Source organism: Plectropomus leopardus, chromosome 12 (genome assembly GCF_008729295.1).
Source record: "Plectropomus leopardus isolate mb chromosome 12, YSFRI_Pleo_2.0, whole genome shotgun sequence".
Lineage (NCBI taxonomy): Eukaryota > Metazoa > Chordata > Actinopteri > Perciformes > Serranidae > Plectropomus > Plectropomus leopardus.
In genome coordinates, this window is record NC_056474.1 from 6594148 (window position 1) to 6617416 (window position 23269).

The 23269-nt window shown below is 36.0% G+C and overlaps 3 protein-coding genes across 8 annotated transcripts in view; 1 reads left to right on the forward strand and 2 right to left on the reverse strand.

The window, feature by feature from the left end:
- Window positions 1-6949, reverse strand: part of LOC121951790 (epidermal growth factor receptor substrate 15-like 1) — a 22898-nt gene extending 15949 nt beyond the window's left edge. For all 6 annotated transcript variants that reach the window (XM_042498266.1, XM_042498263.1, XM_042498264.1 and 3 more), the window contains exons 1-9: window positions 6894-6949; window positions 5554-5595; window positions 5334-5423; window positions 5173-5220; window positions 4984-5079; window positions 3124-3189; window positions 2905-3030; window positions 2729-2788; window positions 1598-1864 (exon numbers count right to left, since the gene is read on the reverse strand). In XM_042498266.1, coding sequence (XP_042354200.1) covers window positions 1598-1864; window positions 2729-2788; window positions 2905-3030; window positions 3124-3189; window positions 4984-5079; window positions 5173-5220; window positions 5334-5423; window positions 5554-5595; window positions 6894-6920 — 822 coding nt within the window. In that variant the 5' untranslated portion in view covers window positions 6921-6949. The remainder of the gene's footprint in view (window positions 1-1597; window positions 1865-2728; window positions 2789-2904; window positions 3031-3123; window positions 3190-4983; window positions 5080-5172; window positions 5221-5333; window positions 5424-5553; window positions 5596-6893) is intronic.
- Window positions 6950-8160: 1211 nt separating this feature from the next.
- calr3b (calreticulin 3b) lies at window positions 8161-14053 on the reverse strand. The gene is made up of 9 exons (XM_042497947.1): window positions 13883-14053; window positions 13372-13473; window positions 12319-12522; window positions 12134-12228; window positions 11837-12046; window positions 11258-11371; window positions 10990-11133; window positions 10802-10894; window positions 8161-9166 (listed from the first exon to the last, which is right to left on the reverse strand). Exons 1-9 carry the CDS (start codon window positions 13980-13982, stop codon window positions 8960-8962), a joined length of 1269 nt encoding a protein of 422 aa, XP_042353881.1. The 5' UTR covers window positions 13983-14053; the 3' UTR covers window positions 8161-8959.
- Window positions 14054-16876: 2823 nt separating this feature from the next.
- LOC121951217 (dynein axonemal heavy chain 8-like) overlaps window positions 16877-23269 on the forward strand; it is a 35362-nt gene continuing 28969 nt past the window's right edge. Inside the window, exons 1-15 of the mRNA XM_042497469.1 lie at window positions 16877-16921; window positions 17054-17188; window positions 17770-17854; window positions 17998-18149; window positions 18836-19019; window positions 19249-19412; window positions 19733-19909; window positions 20452-20565; window positions 21743-21850; window positions 21954-22055; window positions 22168-22314; window positions 22397-22594; window positions 22693-22769; window positions 22910-23009; window positions 23147-23266. Coding sequence (XP_042353403.1) covers window positions 16877-16921; window positions 17054-17188; window positions 17770-17854; window positions 17998-18149; window positions 18836-19019; window positions 19249-19412; window positions 19733-19909; window positions 20452-20565; window positions 21743-21850; window positions 21954-22055; window positions 22168-22314; window positions 22397-22594; window positions 22693-22769; window positions 22910-23009; window positions 23147-23266 — 1908 coding nt within the window. The remainder of the gene's footprint in view (window positions 16922-17053; window positions 17189-17769; window positions 17855-17997; window positions 18150-18835; window positions 19020-19248; window positions 19413-19732; window positions 19910-20451; window positions 20566-21742; window positions 21851-21953; window positions 22056-22167; window positions 22315-22396; window positions 22595-22692; window positions 22770-22909; window positions 23010-23146; window positions 23267-23269) is intronic.

The window sequence follows — 23269 nt, forward strand, 5'->3', positions numbered from 1 at the left end:
AAATGAGCACTTCTCCTTTTCCAAGACAGTCCCCTCCACCTGACAGGTGTGACATATCAAGATGCTGATTATACAGCATTGCTACTGCACAGGTGTGCCTTGAGCTGGTCACAATAAAAGGACACTCTGAAGTTTGCAGTTTGTTCACACAACACGATGCAACAGATGTTACAAGTTTTGAGGGAGCGTGCCACTGACCTGCTGACTGCAGGATTATCCACAAGAGCTACTGGCCATGAATTTTATGTTCATTTTTCTACCATACGCATCCCAAGTATTTAAAACTTCAAAATCTGATCAAAGTGGTTTGCTTACTTTTGAAAACAACAAAACACTGAAATAACTTAGCAATAACTTTTCTACACATTGCAAGAAATACGTAGCTTTGAAAAATGTCAGTTTTAAAGAAAAAACGGAAAAATGTCCAAAAAAATTAATTTTCCATAACAAATATATATATATATATATGTTGAGAATTTTTACTTTATAAGCATTTTTTGGGGTTTCTGTTCCTCAAGTTGCTCATTGCCCTTTTCCCTGTTTTTAAAATGAATCAAGCCAATTTGCTCAGATTTCAAAGGGTTAAGTACTTGATTTCTGTTGTGATATACAATAATGAATTACTGCCAGTGATAGTACATGTGTAAGAAAACTGCACTAAGAAATCTGGCATGAACACTCACATTGTGCCTTGTGTTGAGTTAAACAGTAAAACCTGCCTTTATACTGGCAGGGAGAAAAGAACAGGAACGAGGTGTGGCAGAGCAGGAAAAAAGGGAACATCACAACAAGTGTGATGACGGTCATGTCAGGCAATCGTGGTACAAGTGTGAACAGAGCCTTGCTTCTCTTCCCTTTCACGGAAACCTGTTTCTCTTAAAGTCACGGCTGAAAAGTCCCTGCAGGTAGCACAAGGTGGAGAGATACTCGCCTGTGCATATGTGCAAAACAATGTGGCAAAACAAGTCCAGCCATTAGCAACAGAAAAGAATCGATAAATGAAATGCTGGTTTCAAGTCTCTGCCCTTGTGACACTCACTGAGGGAGAAGCAAGGAAACTAAACGTGTTGATTTTTTCAAGAGGACTGAATTTTTCTTGCGTCTTTCATCTTACTTAAAATTAATTAGCCTCATTAAAAAAATCACATCCCAACATTAGAGAGACGAGAGACTAGAGACTAGAGATTAGAGATTAGAGACTACATTTGGGCTTGGTTGCACCAACAAGAATTAATCTCATATAAAATTAGCTCTAATCAGAGTTTAGTACAACCAGGTCTAAAATTAGTCAATCCAGATTTAAAATCCATCAGAGCTCTGTTGCATCATTAAAATTAATCTTGGTTTGGTATAGCCAAGTTTATTTATTTAAACAGAATTTAAACTGAGTTTGATTAAGAGGGACTAAAATTTCACTGAATGAAATAAGATATTATGTTGTGTAGTGTGAATGTTTATTTTTGTATTGTCACCATGTCACTGTGTAGACCACAGGAAGAATAGTTGCTGCAGTGCAAAAGCGAATGAGGATCTTAATAAAAAAAAACAAGGTCACTACATCTCTACACCTTAAAAGAAACATAGACAGGCAACATACCGGTGAGCTGGATTTAAAGGAGTGTTTTGGGGAGAGGCTGACGGTACTGGGGATGAGAGGAGCAGCGCTGCTCAGAGGAGGAGTGCTTCGCAGGGAATCTTTAAGAGCAGCCGGGCCGGCCGTGAGCCCGGACAGAGCTGGCAGCACAGCCACAGCCCCCGGCAGCCCACCTGCACTCTTCTTCCTTTTAGACGGGGGGATGAGGGAGGCAGGTAAGGTGGTTGGGACAGGCTCCTTCTCCATGGCACGATACACAAGATGCATGGCCTGGAAAATGGGAAATCACATTAATTTGGAGGCTACAGTCCATCAGGACCAAAATACAAAATTACATTACAACATTACGCCTCTTCCCAACTGCAGCTAGAGTTATCAACAAAGCCCAGGACCCCGACTGACATCGACCCCCCAGGGTTGGAAATAAAAATTTTGTCCACCTGCTACCGTGGTTAGTGGATTCCAAAATCTACAAGACGCTTAATAGATTATCATGGTGTTTTTGGCTGGTGAGTGAAGCAAATCTAGCAGCCGCTTGCATATTTTACCAGCATTGAGCTGCAGGCTAGTGCTTATTTTTAACCCCGAACCCACCACATATGCACAAACATTACATCAACGTATATGTCATATTAACACAGTTCTTGGGACGTTATCTGTATAGTGCAGATTCTTTATGTCCTTGTAACGTGAGCCTCTGCTCATTTCTTAGAGTATAGTTTGCACATTCATGCAGGAACTACCACTTCTAAAAACTGCAAAGCTCTTTTATTTCAATTATGATATGTTGTACACATTTTTAAGAGTTATCTTTTCATATATTTATTGTAATCTTATTCTACATTTATGTTCCTTAAATTTTGCAATACTTGCTTTTATTTTAAATTTTACTTCACTTTTACTTAAGTACTATTGTTAATGCAGTACTTGTGGGTAACGGAGTAACTTGTATCAGAGTGCTTTCACAGTGTGGTTTTAGTCATTTTACTGAAAGAGTGTCACAGTTAAGTTTTAGTCATTTTACTAACGTCAAGTGTCGTAATACTTCCTTCACCAATGCCTACGTGTCAATAAACTGGATTCTGATTCTTGAGTAACAGTGAAACTTAAAGTAAACAAAAGGCAGCAGCTTACCACTGTGAATTCATCTTTGTCCAAATGTCCATCTTTGTCCACATCACTTAGGTCCCAAATCTACAGAAACGTAATGTAAATGCCAAAATAAACACGTTTTAGCTGCTCTCAGTTGTTACCACTGCAATGTGACAGAGGATTGTCATTTATTATATCATTCCAACCAGTAATATCACCTTTCCTAATGCATCCAGAGGTAGCTTGGAGTTGATCAAAACTGGCTTGACTTTATCGCCGGCGAGGAGACCATTCACAGGGGACAGGCTCTCAAAAATGCCCTCAAACTTCCCTTTTTCATCCGGCTGGGATAGAAATAAAAATGAAATTTAGGGGGACAAGCTCGCTTTTATTCTTTTTTCTTTTAAAATTATTCTTGACAAATGGTATCAACTCACCCTGATCGCCCAGTGTGAGTCAGACCCTGTCGTTGAAACGGTTAATAATGGGCTGTTTGTGTCTCTCTGTAAGAAATAAAGTGAGGATATAATACAACAAGCAGAGAAGGCAAACACAGTAAAAACTCAGGGAAAATACAGTTGGAGGTGCAATTTCATCAGACATTACCCCTTTTCAAAGCATTCAGTGTCCATTAATTGCTCATATGAGCAACAGAAGTAATGTTTCATTGCCTAGTTCAGGCATCACCAAAATCTGTCCCGGGGGGCCAAACATGGCCCAAGGACAGATGTTACACAGCCCTCAGCTCGACTTACAACAGGATTCCCACAGCTTAAGGCAAGTTAGATTTAAGACATTTTTTGGACATATCATTTCCCATTGTTAACTAAGTATTGATTGAGTCCTTGCTGCACGAACATTTTGTTACTTGTAGCCATTCTTTCCTTTTACTTAAATGTAAAGGCTAACATGGCTGCATCTATGTCCAGTTAGTTTGCTTATATATGTTACTTTTGAAAACTGAAACAATAATAATGATAATAACAACAACAATAATAATAAAATAATAATAATAATAATTAATAATAATAATAATAATAATAAGACCTTTAAAGACATTTTAAAGTCACTCAGAATTTTATTTTGTAAACTAATTTTACAACATCTAAGATTGAAGATAAAAAACAGGAACAGACACAATTTTACCCAAGTGTTTATTGCAACATAAAGCATGACCTTTGGTAAAGTTAAAATCTATTTTATGTTGAAAGATGTTTTAAAACGTTCTTCTTCTATCCTGATCTGTGTGACATTAATGCGAGAGGCATTTGAGAATTTAAAAAATAAAACAATTATTTAATATTTTGAAATTTTACATTGCTAAGTCAGAAACAAATACTCATAATATCCCACTTCCTGTGTCTTAGTTTTTTAAAGATTTTTTGAAAGATCAATTTAATACATTTTAATGCGAATTAAGGTCTTATTTTTAGATGAATCAATTCAATGCCTTTTAATACAGTTTCAAAATATGCTATATGTGGCCCTCCACACAATACTGGTTAATCACGTAAGTTTGCTGTGCATTTTTTCCGTTCACCTCGTGATGGCCACACTGTCACACAGTTGGTAAACATGCACCGAGTCGGAACTATGCAGGCGGATCTAATGTGTTTTCATATGCAGACACCCGTAAACAAACAAATAAACTGTTACCCAACAGCAGCAGGACTGTTGCTTTCAAGAGCGGTGGAAGTCTGTTTATTTAACTACAATAATTAGAGCAATAATTCATCTACAGGAATCATCTGTGCAATTATTCAAATGTGCAATATTCTTTTAACTCTTGATTGTGGGTTATATCTAACATGCTACACATATTGTGGATATTCTTATTGTTCTTCTTACTTATGTTAATATCTGTTGAACATTGTAGCATCAAACACTCATTTCATTTTTCTTACTTTACATACTAGTTTTATACATTGTATTGTAGCACAAGACACAGTTTTATATTTTTACACACTTTACACACTCAGTACATTATACATATTTATAGTTTTTAAATATTCACATGCAAGTGCTGATTTTTTTATTACTGTATTTATATTTTACTTTTTTTACCTTGTTTGTGCTAGTATTTCTTTCTACTTTCTATAATTCTCTAAGCTTAGCATCAGAGCAACTGTGGTGAAGTATTTCTTATTCTTATAAACCATTTAATGCTAGAAGCAACTGGTCCCTACATATTTTTGCATTATCCTCCATTTAAAAAAGTATGGACACCTCTGGCCTATTGTGTTCCCCACCACATCATTAGACACTGCCATTGTGAGGAGAGTCATTTCATTACTTACAAATTTGGGTGCAGCTAAGTTTTGGTTGAGGTTGTGAAGACTGATATCATTTCCACACTGTGCGGAGGCCACAAGTCTCAGAGCAATGAAGAAACCCTACGAAAGAGGAAGATGGCAAGTCAGGTCTGGTAATTTATGCACAGATCAGCAACACAAATTGCAGCAAATTTACAGGAAATGTCGTGTTACCCGTCTGTCCAAATAGCCTTTTCTTTCAGAATCTGCCAAATCCCAAATCTAAGGGAAAAAAATGACAAGGAAAAAAACAAAACTTTAAGATGCTTTTTAAACTAATGACTGATTATAAGAGTGTGTTTTTGTGTGTACATATATTTGAATTTGTGACCCACCTTCCCCAAAGTACTATCTGACAGTCCTGACTTCTTAAGGAACTGAGCTGCATCTCCGGCTGATATTTTGCCTGTGCCCACTGGATCCAGCTACAAAGAATCAATAGCAAGTGGATAAAGCAGACACAACTGTATTTATCAACGGACTTTATATGACAGACAATATTCAGTTGAATGAACATTTGAAGAGCTGGAGTGGAAATCACAGCGGCAGCCTTACCTGTCTGTAATAGCTCTCATAAGCTGGGTTTCCATTTGATAACTGGAGAGGCAGACAGGAGAGAAACATAACACCATAAAATTAAACACATTTCTCCAACTTGTTCTTTGGAACAGAAATTGAATAAATCTCTTAATTATTCTACGAATGTTCTCACTCCGAAGAAAATTTGGATTAAGGTTTCTATGTTGATCTATTGACACCAATATTGGAAGACATGGTCTTGTTTCTAAATTGTAATACAGGCTCACCATCTACTAACAATGCACTCAAACTTGTCTGCCTTGTTCACAAATATCACATCCATAAAGCGTGAGTGCTTACGAATATTGCAAATATTTGTCTGTTTTGTGTTAAACTACAATATCTCTTTGACTATGTTTCTAAACTACAATGTTAACAAACATCAAAGGTATTAAGACTGCTCCAAAAAAATCGGAAAAATTATACCTAATCATAAAAACAAATAATATTGTGGTTTTAATCTTCCTCGTACAAGTTAATGTTAACTGTATTGGTTTTAGTTTTATGTCCTTTTTATGATTGATGTTGTGTCAAATATGATGTTAAAATGGTAATTTTTCAATGTTTTAAGATGACATGTATGTCTATACAGTAGTGTTAAATTCGAATTATGATCAATATAAACAAAACAAAATACCACCATGTAATTTAACCATTTTCTCTTTGACCTTTTATGCTTTATGATGTTTTAAATATGATGTGAAAATGATAATTGGTCAATGTTTTAAGATGAAATGCATGTCTGTACAATGTAGCATGTGAAATATGAAATGTAATACTATAAAAAATTAACAATAAAAAAAAAAATAAAACCAGCCAAGTTACAAATAAGAGTGTCAACTAGCATATACATTAAATTAAATCGTTAGTAAACTAGAAAATAGCTATAACATTAGCCGGTTGTAGCTACTTTGAGGGAGGTAACGTTGAAAGTAACGTTAGAAAAACACAGCTTTGGCGGCTAACGTTAGCTAACGAACAGAAGGGCTGTTTTTCTTTAGTTTTAGCCACTAATTAACAACGGTTTTTTTTTTATATTTTCATCATTACCATCCTCGGTCCTGACGTTAACTTTAATGCAACAGTAACGTTAGCTTCCTCTTCCATTAATACAGGAACTTTGCTATCCTTACTCACCCTAGCTAACATGTAAACTTAGTTGACAACGAAAGGTTGCTAACACGGTTCCGCTGACTAATTTTCTCCACCGTTTGTAAAGCAGTAAAGTGCTAAGAACACACAACGACTGTCACCGCCACTTGTTAATGTCCAATATTGAAATATGAGACTTTTCTTGAGCTGTTTGGAGTTGTTACCTGACTGAGAGACATGAGCGCCGCCATCTTTCCTGGTGCCTCGGGAGTGCGCAAACGCCCCTTAACTGCGCGGGCACGAGCGGCGACGGATCGTAGGGGCCCCGGTTCCGGTGGGTGGACCGTCTCGGTCACTACACCGCGGGCACCACCGCTGAGTGAGTGGGGCTGAGAGTAATCAGAGAGTAAAAAAACCCATATTGTTCCAGTTATACAGTCTGGATAAGTCACAGCTCTGATGGAAAAACACAGACCAAACACAGGGACCCGAATTAAAGGTAGACTGGGGATGGTCGCAACACTTTTTGCATTTCTCGCAGTAATTCAGAGACTATTTAGACTACAACAAACATTTGTTTAATATATTAAACTTACACATCTGCTCTTTACCCCTACAATTCAAAAATGTTAAATAAGACATATATTTTACAATATGTATTTGAATGAAAGATGTTGCACCTGACCTCAGCCCTGGGGACGGTTGCAAAATGTTCAGAAAAAACAAACATTCAATTTCATTGTTTAACTTTTGCATTTTTTTCTCAGTTAGCAAAGTATACTGTAAATATATGCATTGTTTTTGTTCAATAATATATAATGCTTTTTATGCTACTATTACTAATAATATTGTTGTATTATTTATTTAGTAATATTCATACTATAACAGCCGACCCTTAGATACTGAAAAAAAGAAGTAAAATTTCTACTTTCTAATGATTTATTCAGCGTATGATGAACAATAATGGCTTACTGTTTAATAATGGACTTGAACAATAAGGCTATTTTAATATGAAATAATGAAATGATTGTGTAACTCACAATGACATGTATGTATAACTGCACTTCATTCAACTGAATATTATCTGTCATATAAAATCAATCTATATTTATAATTATCATAGATATTAAAAATATACTTCAGAATCATTTAATGTTAAGTACTTTTCCAAATCTGCATTTTACTTAAGTGTCTTGTCAGGGGTCAATGCATCTAATAATAAAATTTTAATTATTTTTCTTGTTATTTTTACTCATATATATATATATATATATATATATATATACACACTTGTTATTTTTACTCATATTCCTACACAAGGTTTCTCTGTCAAACCTCTACAATTATGAAATGTTGTCCTAATTATTAAAGTTTATTATACAGTTAGAGTCCAACTGCAAAAAATAAAGAGAATGTGGGTGCAGAGTCAGATAATTATAATAATTCAATTTTAACTATATACTTGCATATAACACAATAAGACCAGACAACAAGGTTATAATCTTTTAATAAAAACTTTGGTATCAATAACATTCTGCCCAATACAAATAAATGTGACCTTTTGTGATGTCATGAGTCACATCAGGGGCTCGCCATCTGCTCCTCCAGACTTTCGTGCTATTTCAATGTAGAACACAATTGCATTGTTGCACCTATTTGATTAATTTAAGTCGAAACACTTCATTCAATTATGCTTTAAAACGCGTGGAGAGGGAAATAAAAAGTCAGTGCCACAGACAACCAAAATAAGTTACGTCACCATCTTGATTTCTGTCTGTATTCTGTGATTTTTTTTATTTATAAATGTGCATCTTTTTTTGTTTCACTAGGTTGCAAGATAAATTTTCCAAAATGATGTTAAATTCTGAATTCGTATTATCTGCGAATGTTAATTTGTCTTTTTTTTTTTATCAGTTTCCAGTTAACTGTGCAACCTGTGCAAAGGGAATCTGCATATAAAGTTGACGTGGATGTCAAAAAAAAAATCAAGACAACAGTGGGTGTCAGTGCCACCTTTTTCTCTGTTATTACAAAATGAAGAATAGACTTTTGAGGTGACGGACCTTAAAATAAATCCAGTAGTTCAGGGGAAACAGGGTAATATCATGATCAAAATCGAAGAGAAACTAAGTCCATTAACATCCACTCGCCCCACTTCATTACATTAGCCCCCCAAAATTGGGTTGTGTCCAAATCTCAGGGAAAGGATGCACAGCAGCCACAATACCCCTGGAAAATAGAGGACAGAGTTTCTAAAGGAGGGACAGACAAAATCTGTGGCCACACCTCCTCAAAGCTCATCTTTAAGCTTTGCTTCCTCTTCATCCATTTCTGAAAGTGCCTCCTCCATGTCGTCCTTTTCTTCGTCATCAATTTCTTCATCGTCCTCATCCTCATCACCGTCTTCATCTACTTCGGTGTCTTGTTCTTTGTTCTTCTCCTCCTCTTCTTTTCGTTTCAGGTCATCTTGCTCTTGCTTCATTTTCCTCTCTGGTTCCTGAGGGGACAGTTTAGATCATCACAAACTGTGTCGTTTAATCTATTCAGTGTGTCGCTGGCAATGGTTTCATGTGTTCGATAAATGACAACAGACCGAATCACCGTGAAATACAGCTAACAACAAAAGTCACTTCACCGAGTCGGCCAGTAGTTCACCCGGAGCGCATTTAATCTCAGAACGTTTTCCAACAAACTCTGTTCTCTTCTCCTGTTTGGTGGGTTTGTCAGATGTGTAACCCAATCAACAGCTACATGTAGAGAAATAAATGTCCATTTTGTACTTACATGTTTACATTTCACACATGCTTTGGCAATGGAAACAAATGTTTTCAATGCCAAAAAAGCTAATTAGACTGAGCTGAATTAAACCCAGTGGTATCAAAAGGCAGTGCGCTTGTGCAACACAACATGGAGTTCAATGCACCACCATCTCCGTTTAAATAAATGTTTTGTTGAGGCTGAAAGCAGCCTTACAGAGCGGGCGCCCCATGTACAAAAGGCTATTTCCTTGCTGCAGCAGCCACAGGTTTAATTCCAACCTTGGCCCTTTGCTGCCTGTCGTCCTCCTTCTCCTTTTCAAGCCATCACTATCATGTAAATAAAGGCAAAACCCCCCCAAAATATCTAAAAAAAAAAAAAAAAACCCCAAATCTTCTGGGTACAAAACAACTGGCTGTTTGAAAAGGCCGAAATATGTAAACTTGTTTATTTCTGTTGTCATTTTCAGTCGAGTTAAACACGTTGGTCCGACCTGACGTTTAAGTTGTGCTTATTTCTTCAACTGTGTTTCTTTGCTAACTTCTTATATGAACCAAATCTAAAAAGCACAGAAACTAAACAATGTACTGATGTAGATGGGGCCACACCTAAACATATTTCCAACACCTAAAAACAAAAAAAAAACCTCAAAAGTTCATGATGGGAAACTCCTGGCTCTCATGTCCCTGATGGATTTTGGTTTCATTTGTCTGGTATAAAGTTGTTTTTTTTCTGTAACAGAATAAATGTTGTGGCCGATGGCGAAGTTTTTCAGTCTGAGAGACTAATTGTAAAATGGACGTTGAACCACAAAAAGAAATCACAGATCGCCTGTAAAGTATTTTGATACTTTGATACTTTTGACTACTGAGTCAAAATGGGGGACTGCGAATGAACTGATTTATGGGTATGATAACATTTTATTGAAATGGAATCAGATCTAACAGGATGTGAGTGTTTCTGTGACCTCCTGCACAGTCTGAAAGCTGCTGGAAAATTCAGAAAACGGTTCTCGTCCAAATTCCAGGTGTGGTGCAGTTTATCTTTAACAAGCCTAATAGCTGATCAGGGCAGCGGCAGACCAGAAACTCAGTAATGTGACTGTTTTTCTCAACCGAGTCTAGTGTTGTGTTCATATCCCTGCCGGGGAGGGCAATTTTACAGCATGTTAAAGTGGTGAAAATATTCTAAAAATAACATACACTTAAAGTGTATGTTATATTTAATGTGTGTTTTTTAAGTGGCTCGAAACTTATAATTTATGGCAGAGTTTGCTCAGTACTGTTTGATTATATGTACATGACGTGGCAGTTTTCCACCCGGAAGAAGAATTGTTATTCGGTCTATTTGCAGCTTAAAAAGAAGACCAGCATACCTTTGTCACACCCCACGTCTCCTTTGTGAAGTCTTCAGCTTCCTTCACGTCGTCTGTGATGAGGAAGTTGTCAAAGATGGTGCCAGATTTCACCTGAGATTAAAAGAAAAGGTAACAAATGTTACACAGTAGTTTAAGCATCACTACAACAACAACATTACTGTTCAAAGAAGATTGTTCTCTCTCACCTGCCAAAGATCAAGACCTACAACACCAATATTGTCAAACTTGTAGATGTTTGAATCAGGACTGTATTCAGGATTGTCAATCTCAGGGTGCACCCAGCTTCCTTTGTAGTTGGGATTGTCGATCTGTTTCGGTTTCCATTCTCCCTGCAATACAGAAGGTATTCATCAGGCTGCAGAGGCCTTAGCAAAGTACATTTTAAGCAGTTCTCAGGCAGAATAGATTATTCTGTGTCTACGCCCTGACTATGACTATCCAACTTTAACCTACCTTGTACTCTGGGTTAGGGATCATGGGAGGCTCCCACTCTCCGTCCATATCCTCATCCCAGTCGTCAGGCTTTTTAGCGTCAGGATCTGGAATGTTTTCAGGTTTGTCCCAGTCCTAAAGAAAGACCAAAAAAAGAGGGAAGTTAAACTATTCTGAATGTAAATTTAGCTCTTTAAAGCACAGGACTGCTGTTAGGGCTCCTACAGCTCAAGATATTAAAATTTAATGCTTTTTTTTTTTTTTTAACAAGAACTACCTAGCATTTATTGGTGAGTTTTATTACCAAATTTGGGCGTCTCACTGTGTGTGGGATTATTCCACTGCTTTAACGGCCATTGTGAGGAATTAAAGATACAATGTCTTTGCATTCAATGCCCTTTTAGACTTTTTAAGGATCCACGGATCCCCGTGCTGTAGAAGTCTGGGGGAGAAATAAATGGAAAAACACTCCTCTTCCAGTCGGCACTTCGCATTGACATAACAGCACTTTTAGTCAGTGCAAAACAGAACAAAGCTCAGTTTCCTGCTGAATGAGGTTCACTAACTTTATTACTCAATTATAATAGCAAGCTTATTCACCTCAGGCTTGGTGTCTTCAGCATCATCAATCTTGGCACGATCATCCCAGTCCTCTGGCTTTTTGGCTTCTGGGTCTTTAATTTTCTTAGGAGGCAGGAAGTCCCAATCATCCTCTAGACTGCCGGATTCTACCTTCTCGTTATCAATCTTCACCTCATAGGTCTGATCTGGATTCAGGATCAGCGTGTACATGTGGGTCAACTCATCATCCTAAAGAAAACGAAAGTGTTTAGCCACAGGTTCAGATGCAGAGCATGTTGTATGTCATAAGGAAATGATGCAGAATTGCAGAATTACCTTGCACTTAATCTCTTTCTTGATGAGGTGATTCTTGCCCTTGTAATTGAAGATGACGTGGACTTTCTTGGTGCTGTAGCCGCAGATGTCAGGGCCTGAGTAAAAAAAAAAAAAAAAAAAATCAGTAGATGCTACAAACACTTATGTAATCTTAATTGTTTATTACGATGAACATGATCCCTTACCAAACATGATGTAGTATGAGGATTCTCCATGCATGCCAGTCTGTTCCAAGTCAGCAGGGAAGACCTTCACATAGCCACCGCCACAGTCAATCTTTTGCTCATGCTTGACTGTAAACTGAATGACTAAAGGCTTGCCCTCATTGCTGAAAGGCTCAAAACGGGCGGAGGCAGCATAGAAACGAGCATCCTGGCTTGTTTGTAGACCTGAAAAAGAAAGTGAAAGACTTTTAAGTTTCTTGTGCCTGCGTCGCCAAACTGGGGGCGTGCCAACTGACATCCACTGTTTGCAAAGTCTATGCAAAGTACCCAATGCAACCTCACATAAAAAAACTGAACTACATTAAAAAGCAAGCAAAACTTTGTTGATTTAGCACATTTCATTCCAGTGGGAAGCACAAAGTGGGAGGTACAAGTTGCAAGCACATAACAAAACCGTCAACTGAACACAAAAGCAAAACAAATAATTAAAATTAAAACTAAGCCTAAAATAAAATAATTATGATGACAAATACACCAATACAAGATATAAAGACGTGTTAGTCAGAACTAATAAAAAATTAAATAAATACTAAAATTAGACCATTTGAAGAGGATAATACATATGAATTAAAATTAATAAAACTAAAAATAGAATAAAATCAATAAACCAGTAAAAGTAAAAAAAAAAACAAAAAAAAACACCTAAGTTAAAACCAGAAAAAGAAATAATTTATAAAATAAAATAATTTATAAAATAAAATACAATAAAATAAAAATAATAGTTAAAATAGTCAAACCAGACTTCTGGTACACTGGGAGTGTTGACACAAGAGCTGAAAAAGTGTCCTGTCTCTGTTGATTACTTTCGTAAATACTTAGAGTGTAAAATCAGGTTCATTTGCTCATTTTTGTCAATGAAATATTAATTTAGTATTTACATCAGGAGCACATTTTAATGACAGGTGGCTTCTACCCATAATGAGTATAGCATGATCAACACTAATGATTCTTATTCAAAGCCAAAACACGTGCTATTTTTGTTAAAAATTAGCAGATTAGAACTAAGAACATTACCTTTGTCTTTCTCAGCATCTCCATAGAAGTTGCCAGCAGTCAGTTTCCACTCTCCATAGTCAGATTTGTGTTTGGAGTTCACCCAGCGACTTCTCCATTCATCTGCACAGAAAAAACACCGGTAGGTTTGCTAAGTTTCAAACACTGGGGGGACTTTTTCCTAATAATCTCATTACCCAACTGTCCACACACAAATTCGTTTGATCAGCTACACATGTGCACTGTAACTTACGCCACAGCTAGCAACTTGAGTCAGTAATATGGGTTTAACGTTTGCTAGCTTTGGGGCCTTGATTAAGTTTGCCAGATACCAACCTAGTTAAAGTTAAAAGACTGAGACTGGACGTACGTTATTTTGTAAAACCGAATACACAAACACATTCGTGAAGAGAACAGGCTTTCATAAGAAACTCACGATGAATAATGTGAAAATAATTATGGCTAACAGTCAAGCTAACGTGCAACGAATCAACCTCCTGCACCTAGTGATATAATAGTGTGCCCAACTTACCACCGTCCAGAAACTCCTCCCGAAAGTAAATCTTTGCATGTACGCAGTAAACAGCTAATATTACCGCTACGACACCCAAAACCTGCATTTTCTTCCCCATTTCAGCTCAACTTTTCACTGCTGACAGCGTCCCTGCTCAGTGTTGAATACCTTGAAGGGGGAAAAGGAAGAGAGGAGAATATTTTAGAGTCGCTCCAGCGAACAGATGTCTGCCTCCCATTGGTCAACATGACGGTGTGTCTGGACCAATCACAGTAGACCACGAAACATATGTCCTCTCCACAGCCTGATCCAGGATCAGCGCTCATTTCGATCATTTAGTCTCTGTCGTAATATCAACAGTCCTGTGGGGGGGGCCAAGCATCAAATATAAAAATAAAAATAAAAATTAAATGTAATTAAGTTTTGTGCTATTGATATTGTAGAAACCAAACACTAGGCTACATTTTTCAAGTAAAGAGAAAATTCAGAGTCAGTGTTATCAGCGATATACCGTCTTTCCAAAATTGCTTAGTGCAGGGACATTGGCAAAACAGGTGCAACATTGTCTCTGTATACATTTAACAAAAAAAAAAAAAAAAAGCAGATAAATGGTAAAAATTACAGCCTCGGGTGGAAAATAGTAAAAAAAAAATATCAGACTAACACCCACAAAAAATTTAACAACAGATGCCTTTCACAAGCACTGAGCCCTGAGAAAATTGCTTTTTGAATATATGGGGAAAATTCAAAAATCCTTTCTATTTTCATTTTTACTATTTTCCACCTGATGCTGTCTTTTTTTTTTTTATTTTTTTATTTTTTTTTTACCATATTTGGCATATGTAGAAAATACATGCTATTTCCACTAGGTGCACTGTCACAATCAATGTTGCTGCAAATCATTGCCATATCTCAGGCTCAGATAATAAATTAATCAACTTTTACTTTGGATGTAGGCTAGTATATTGAAAACAGTTTTTTCTTCTTTTTTCCATCTAAAAACAAAGTGGCAGCATGACAAAAACCTGACATTTAAATGGTTAAAATTCTGAAAATTAATCATTTTTATTATTTATGATTAGCACTGATGTTGGTTAAAAAAACAACTTAATGAAAGGAGAAAATCATATCAATGTCGAGATATAATATTTTTATAGCCTTATTTTGTGCATTTTGTGCACAGAACAAGGATTCAAATCAGTAAATTATTTTTTAAATAAATAAGTATAAATAAGTAAATATCAGGCACTTATGGAGTTTTACTGAAGTAATATACTAATAGATGATTTTAACTTCTACCAATGTTATTTTCTGTGAAGATATCTGTACCTCTGGTCAAGTATGGCTTTCAGGTATTTTATCCGCCACTGATATATTTATGTATCAATAACCATATCTTTGACAAGCAAACCCAAACAAACAGAGACACGAATATAAGCTAACTGCTAACTGCTAACTAGCTCGTGGAGATTTTTAACCGCTGGTAACAACTACGTCATCTCTAAAGCTAACGGCTAGTGCGCGCGACGTCTCTGGTTAATAAGCGTTGGACAACCGCAGCAGTTTTAACTGTTGGATTTTGGCGAAAACTTCATTGTCAGCGGTCATTAAACAAAGCACCAGCCTTTGCTACTCTGAAAACAAAAACAGAGCTTACTAAAAAAAAATGGAATCTATATTTTTATCAGGTGAGTGACCGGGTTTTGGCAGAGAATAATAATACGAAGAATATTTTAACGGCAACGTTAGCTAACAGCAAACCGTTGAACTAGCTAGCTAACGTTAAATGTTCAGTTATAACAATGTTAACGCTAGCAGCTAATTTAGCTACTAAGTTACAATAAAGCAACAAGCTAGCTTCTGGTTGTATTCTACTTGTGGGATGACATGTTTTCAACAATTATATGCCTTTTCAAAGGAAAATTAACGTTAACGTACTCTAACGTTAGCCAGTGTTTACCATTAGCTGGTGATTGTCTATTTTATATGCTCCTGATCCTGTTGATGTAATGCACAGATCTTACCGTACTGTTTGTACATGAGAGTTTGTTCAATGAAAAATAGCCAGCTGATGATATACAACAGTAGGAGAAAGCCAACAAAATGTAGACTTTATTAACTGTTAAACTGCTGAATGTATAAAACAGTGCAAAAGTCAAAACCTATACAGAGGGAGAAGTCATTAGCAAACTGAAAAATTTTAGCCATATAAAATTAGCAAGAAATTCGTTAAAAATTCAAGAAAATTACCAAAAGATTAGAACAAAAAAGAAATCATGGAAGAGAGTGAAAAAAGAAGGAAATTATCTGATCTTATAAGAGCTTATTCTGTAAACCACTTTAAAATATATACACAATGTTAATATATTTTTCCGTGTATTTTCCCTAGAATGTTTTTTAGTAGCTTTTAAATTTTTATTTTTTTTTTTTAAATGAAATCTACTAGTTTTTTTTTCATTTTGGTCATTGCCTTTCTTCTATGTTTTAAAAAGGTACTTGCGAAAGGCATCTGACAGCAACACAAGACAAGTGGTTACTTAATGTACTCTAACATTAGCTGGTGTGTAATGTAACTTGACCTGTTTTACAGCAGCAGACATTTTGAGTTGTCACACTAGGAAACGCACAGGTGTGTTTATGATAATGATGGCAACATTCCACTTAGGGGATGTCCTGGTATGGTGAATGCTGTCTCTCTGGAACAGCTTACGGGACACTAAATGAAACTGTGCCATCAATAATGTTGTCAGTTTCACCTGTGCTTTTCCAACTATGACAAGTCAAAATTTTTGCTGTGAGAAAGGCCTATTGTGTGTGAGGTGCGTCATATCCCACTCCAAAAATGTAAGGTTACAGTTAACTTTAACACATTAACTCCCATCATCTTTAATGTCAGTTTTAGGCTCCAGCACCAAGTGGCTGTCTTATTATGTTTTTCATTTTAAATTCAGAGATAACAAGTTGAAAAGGTGAGTGTCCAACAGTGAAGGAGGTGATATTACCGAGCTCCTCATGATGGATGCACATGATTCAAAGGCATACAAGCATGGGTCTCAGGTAAATGGATTTAACACCCTAACATGTAGGATTACAGAATACAAGTTAATGATCAATTTAACTTATTTAGCATGGTGGTTCAGCATTTTTACATGCGCAAATACAATTACTACTATTTACAACCTTCCCCAGGCCAAATACAAGCAGGCAAGAGAGGAGAGAAAGAAACTCCTCACTTCTGCACACAAGTACATGATTGACATTCTGGCAGACAGGCTGTCCTTGGAGCCAACAGAAGTAGAGGAATTTATTTTAGATTCTCCATCGGTGAGTTTTTTCTCATGGATTTTGACAATCAGTGCAGAATATCCTATAATAGAAGTAGTTAATCATTCTATTAGTTTTGTAAAAATATGTGGCACTTAATGCATGTGTGTGTGTGTGGGGGGGAATAGCAGGCAATTTTTTTTTTGCCTGTTATTTAATTTAATAACAGGCAAATTGTTTTTCATGATGGCACTCAACAAAGGTTTATGTTGTTTCCATGATTGTTGAAAATTGCCTACACCTGACTGTTGGGAGTATTATACTGAAAGTAGCAATATCTCAAACACATCAATACGTCACATTATTGCGTATTTCAGTCTGCCACTTTGTATTTTTTTGTTGTTTTTTTTTTTTGCCAAAGTACCACTGAAAGATTCAGAAGCCTTAAACACAGGGACTTTTACATGAAATGTGCACTCTGTTTTTCTGTTGTCAATTTATGACATACTCCAGCACAGTATTGTTATGGCTCTCTGGCTCTTGACATTTCCATAAATGTTTCAAGATGACAGGATGCCTATGTTGCTATACCATACTGTAAAAAAAAAAAGTAATAATTTCCGTCTTTTGTTGCTCTACAGCTGGCTGCTTTTGATAATTTCTTCGCCAAAGGAGGCTGTAAAACCATTTCTTTTGTGTATCAAGAGTCTGATGTCCCAGGAATAGGTAGGCATAAATGTATTGCTTAAATGATTGTATTTGTCCCCATACTAGTGAATAATCAAACTATAGTACATAAAATCTGTCTCATTTGCACAGGTCCATTTCAGTTTTTCATTTAATCAAGAATCATTTGGATTTAATTTCAGAGTGTGGACGCTCATATCCTGGAACTACCAAAGGGGGAAATATAATGAGGCTGTTTATAGCTGATCTTTCTCAGACATGCCTTACTGGCATTTGCTGCTCTTTCAGACGGGCTACAGTGGACATCCCTGTGAATTTAGAAAACATACATGAGGTAAGACTGTCTTGTATGTTGAAAGTGTGTTTCTTTAATGAAATCACTGTTGAATGCACATGTCAGAATTATTATTAATATACTAAAGGAAGTTTTGGCTTGGCCATAAAAGATGCTGATTTATTATATGCACTATACATCTGAATTTAGCACCCAAATGCTGTGATTAGCTGTGCTATTGAATAAAGGCAAAAAACCCGCAAAAAGTCATCTTAAAAAAAAGTGCACTTACTTCTCTTTTTTTAGAGCATTAACTAATCCTAATCACTTTGAGCTAAAATATTAAAATTTAACAAACAATTAAAAATATGTTAGAGTGCCTTTTTATAATAAGTTGTTTTTTTTAAAAAAAACCAAAAAACATAAAGTTATGAGAGAGTGTATACATCCACCACGGCTATTTATCTTCATTACACAAAAACATTGAGGTTTATATCTGAAATGATGGTTCTTGATAAAAATACAGATCTTAACAAATCATGAACTGATCTATTAAATGCATCATGTTGCTGTAGTGCTCTTATTGGCATAATACTGCCATATTTTGGAAGATTGTTCTAAGTTGTTGCTATTATTTTTCAGGAGTCTGCAATTTGTAACCCCATACATAAAGTAAACCTGTCAATTGAAAGCATGTCTTGCATTATTTAAGAAGTGATAGATGATGCTGTCTTTATGATTTTTAGGAGATTTTCTTTTCAATGGTTGATGCCAGAGAGGGCCTTCTGAAAGGAATAAGCAATACTTTCAACTGTGTGCTACCTGCTCTTGACGCACAAAACTGGGGTGCATTAGATAAGTCTAAACATGGTGAAAAATTTAAGAAGAATTTCAAATACAACTTAAAACGCTGTCTTAGCTCCTTAGATGGTAAGTCATTATTTTATTTGTTACATAATTTTTTAATCTTCCAAGTTTTGATTTTTAAAAGAAATTTTAACAGTAATATTTATTAACTTTTTTGTTTGGCAAATCATACTTGTTTGATAAAAACTGTAATATGTTGTTGTCTTTTACATGATAGTATTGTTTTAACCAACTGGCGGTCCTTAAGTAAATTTGATGAAATAATACTTTGTCTCTCTTGTTCGTACCCCAGATATCCAGATGAGCAGTAAAAGTGTTGTTCATCTGCATAAAGTCACAGATGTTGACTTTTCTAAATTGGCCTGCGTTGAAGACATGAAAGTTGCAGCTGCCAACTTTGACATGGTTCATCGACTGGAAGAAATTCTGATGCAATGGTATAAGCAAATTGAGCAGGTTGGTAAAATTATGATTTTATATTTATTGCATAACAATAACAGGAGGTCACATGTATGTGAACAAAAACAGGATCAAAGATCATGAAACTAAGACTTAAAGAGCATGTTTATGGACTATGCATTTGGTCCAAAATATAAATGGAAAATGATGTGTTGGACATTAAAGATTTTCCAAGGTGAATGAAACCATATTTGACATTTTAAAGCATATCTTGTCCCAAATGAATCTTATAGTAGATAATCTTATAGTAGATTAATTTATAGAGTTCCTGTGCTGTAAGAGGAAATTTTAACCACTCTTGTGTCTGTAATCATTAGGTCCTGATAGAAAGTGATCAGTTAAGGAAAGGGGTTGATTCTGCAGGGCCGCTGAGCGAGTTGGAACACTGGAAAAAAATGTCTTTAAGGTTCAACTCCATCATCGATCACATCAAAGGCTCCGAGTGTAAGGCAGTGGTAATGGTGCTCCATATCAGCCGTTCCAAGGTTATGAAGGTACACTTAGATATTATACCTAAAGAAATTATTATACAGAATTTTAGCATGGTTTTGGCAAAGCTGACTGTGGTTAGATGTGTGTATTGTCACAATATGACTCATTGGTTTTGTATAAAACCAAACAAGTCAGATGTCTGCACAGTTAATGCTAGAAAATGTTACAGTTGCGTGAGCTATAGTGGTGAATTATCACAAATCCAATGCCCACCTTGTAAACATGATCATACCGCGTGGATGAAAATTTCTTGTGCAAATAGATTCATCAATAACTCTTTTAAAGACATTTTACGAAGTAAAGATAACATACATTTGTGCACGCTATTTTCATGTTTGTTTGATTTTTGTTTTTTAATATTCTGCAAACTGAAAACACTCCATTCTGGTACAATAACTTGTGAAGGGAATGTGGACAAAAAGATTTAATAATAAGAAATATGTATTAGTTCACAAAATCTGAAAACTTAAGTCAATAACCAACTTGGTTTTTTTTTGAAGGATCACATTCCAAATGTAACCTTTTCAAATATTTAATCATGTAGATGTGGCGGGAGCTGGATGCCAGGATCACAGATCGTGCCAACGAGGCAAAAGACAATGTGAAATTCCTGAACACACTGGAGAAAGTCTGTCAACCTCTTTACAACAGTGATCCGGTATGTTGATTATTTGATATCATGAAGACATAGTTGTATCTAAGGAATGGTTGTATTTGTTAGGATTTAATGAGGATCTACCTACTACATAATTTTATACATACTGTAAAATGTAGGAACTTAATTCAGGTACAATATTTGCAAAAATAGCAGATTAAAAGAAGTACTATGAAAAGACTGCCCTAAGTGCTGTTAAGGACTTAGCATGTAAATGCATTTTGTAGTGCTGTAAGGATTAATTACACCCCATATAATGTCAATGTAGAATTCAGTGTATATTGAATAAGTAAAAATATTTAGATGCAGGCAGCCCATGTGTTCAGCCCATGTGTTCAGCAGGTGCAGGTTAAATCTTAGGTCCACTGACCTCTAGTGGATATCAGGCTATTGCAACTGTATTTATAAAAAACAGAATTGTTCTTATGACAGCAACTGCTGTATCAAGTGTTTGAGACCAATATGTTACCAAACAGCTATAAAAGTCACCTCTTCTTCAAAACAATCAGACCTATAGATTTAAATTGGTAAAAACACTGAATAAAGTAGTTTAACATTACAAATCAATGTCTCTCCAAAGCAGTTCAGCATGTCAGAGATGGATCACCAGCCCAGCTCACCATTTTCTCTTATAATGCAATTCCAGACGTTCAGGAGGTTTTTGCAAGGAGCGGATATGACAAGTCTCCTCCTCTCCGAAACAAATCAGATGATTTAAACCCGTAAAACACTGAATTAAGCCAGTGTCACCTTTAAAAAATCAGTGTTTTATCGATGCTCTCATGGAGGGGCTGCTGACTGCAGTGGCCAATGGGATAAGGTGAATGAACCTATCTAGAACCAGTGTTTGGGGTGTCTGTTCTGGGCTAATGTAGAAATATTGCAGTGCGATCTCTGTGGAAGAGGAACCACTCCTTATGTAGATATAAACGCCTCATTCTAAGGGTGCAAAACCACAACAAAGTTCCTATTCATAATTATTATGTTATTTATTATTATCATCTTTTTTTCAGGTGATTATACACTAAAGAAAACATACTTATTATGTTCTATTTCATATCTGCCAATATATCCCCCTTAATCTTTCTCACAGGATCTTTTATTCAAGTTTGTTCCATTTTGAATGTACTTGTTGACTAGAAGGTTAATAATGAAGACATACATGGATGTGTGATTTCAGGTCACCATGATGAGAAGTGTGCAGAATGTCATCAATGTCATTCAGATGATTTACAGTGTTTCACTGTACTACAATACCAGTGAAAAGATATCCGCGCTGTATGTCAAAGTAAGTTTATTATATTCAGCCAGAGAAAAGGTTTGTTAAGAGAATCTAAGAATCCAGTTTTCTTTGAAATTTTGTTATTGTGTTTAAAAAAAAAACCTTCCAGGTCACAAATCAGATGGTTACAGCATGCAGGTCATACATTACTGACAACGGCACACATCTAATATGGGACCAAGATGCAGAAGACATCGTCAAGAAAATGCAGGTGATAATGACAGCTACCTACATGGATATCGTCTGTGGTACCATTGATTAACTTAAGTACACATTTTGGCAAAAGCATGGCACTGTTTTCACTCATCTTTTATGTTTGTCAGGACTGTATCTGCTTATATCAGGAATATCAGGCTTGCTTCCAGAAAACAAAGAAAGAAACAATGGAAAGACCTGGAAAAAGACCCTGTGAGGTTTCTGAGATGCAGATTTTTTGCAAGTTTGAGGGCTTCTGCAAGCAACTGGAAAGGGTGCAGTCCACAGTATTAAAAAAAAAATCAATCACATTCTGATAAGGCCTTGCCAAATAACAATAATCATTATCTTTTGTAGATCACACAAATAATTCAAGTGTTTAAGATGTTCGAGTGTCTTGGAAAATCAAATATTGAGGGCATTGAGATTCTGGCCAGACAATTCAACACTGTAGCCAGTAATATGAAAATGAAGCAGTATGACATGTTGGCTCCAAGGACAGTTGAATTCGAAACAGATTTTGCTAGGTTTATGGCGCAAACCAGCCACATTGAGGTATGTACAGCTTTGTTCTAATTTCTAAGTTTCTAACAACAAGTATTGTTTCCAATATAGATTGTCATATTAAATTTCTATATTTTGGGCATCTACAGAAACAGCTGCAGACATTTATGTGTTCATGCTTCTCAAAGATCTTTTCATCTCAGCAAGCTCTGGCCCTAATGCAACGGTCAGTGTAATATAGTAGAGTAGAATAATATACATATTGTGCTATAATTACAAAAACTGTAGATAGTTATGCATTATAACTAATAAATATATATAGATATATAGATATAAAACAGCTCTAATATATTGCTTTATTTGTAGTTTTCAGAGGCTGAACCTTCCCTGTCTTGACACAGAAATCTCAAACATTTTGGGTCTCATTCTTCAGCATTTTGCCTCTGAAGTAGAGTTTGTGAAAAAGGTATACCATTTGCACACTTACATTGTTAGCAGGTACTAAGAATCACATTTTAATTTAGTGTCAAATATACTGTTAAATATGGACTTTGTTGTTTTTGATTAAATAATCTGATGTACTTGTGTAAATTTTCTTTGCAGCACTATGACACACAGAGAGACAACCCCCCATTAGCGAGAAACATGCCTCCTGTGGCCGGCAGGATTAGTTGGGTCAGGCACCTCTACAGAAAAATAGACGAACCCATGTCATACATCAAAGTA

Coding starts and splice junctions, on each gene's coding strand:
- calr3b (XM_042497947.1), bottom strand. CDS start 13,982: ATGGGGAAGAAAATGCAGGTTTTGGGTGTCGTAGCGGTAATATTAGCT. Junction 11,372..11,836: donor CTGAAGACACCAAGCCTGAG/GTGAATAAGCTT, acceptor GTCTTTCTTTAG/GACTGGGACAAACCTGAAAA. Junction 11,134..11,257: donor TCCCTAACCCAGAGTACAAG/GTAGGTTAAAGT, acceptor TCTGTATTGCAG/GGAGAATGGAAACCGAAACA.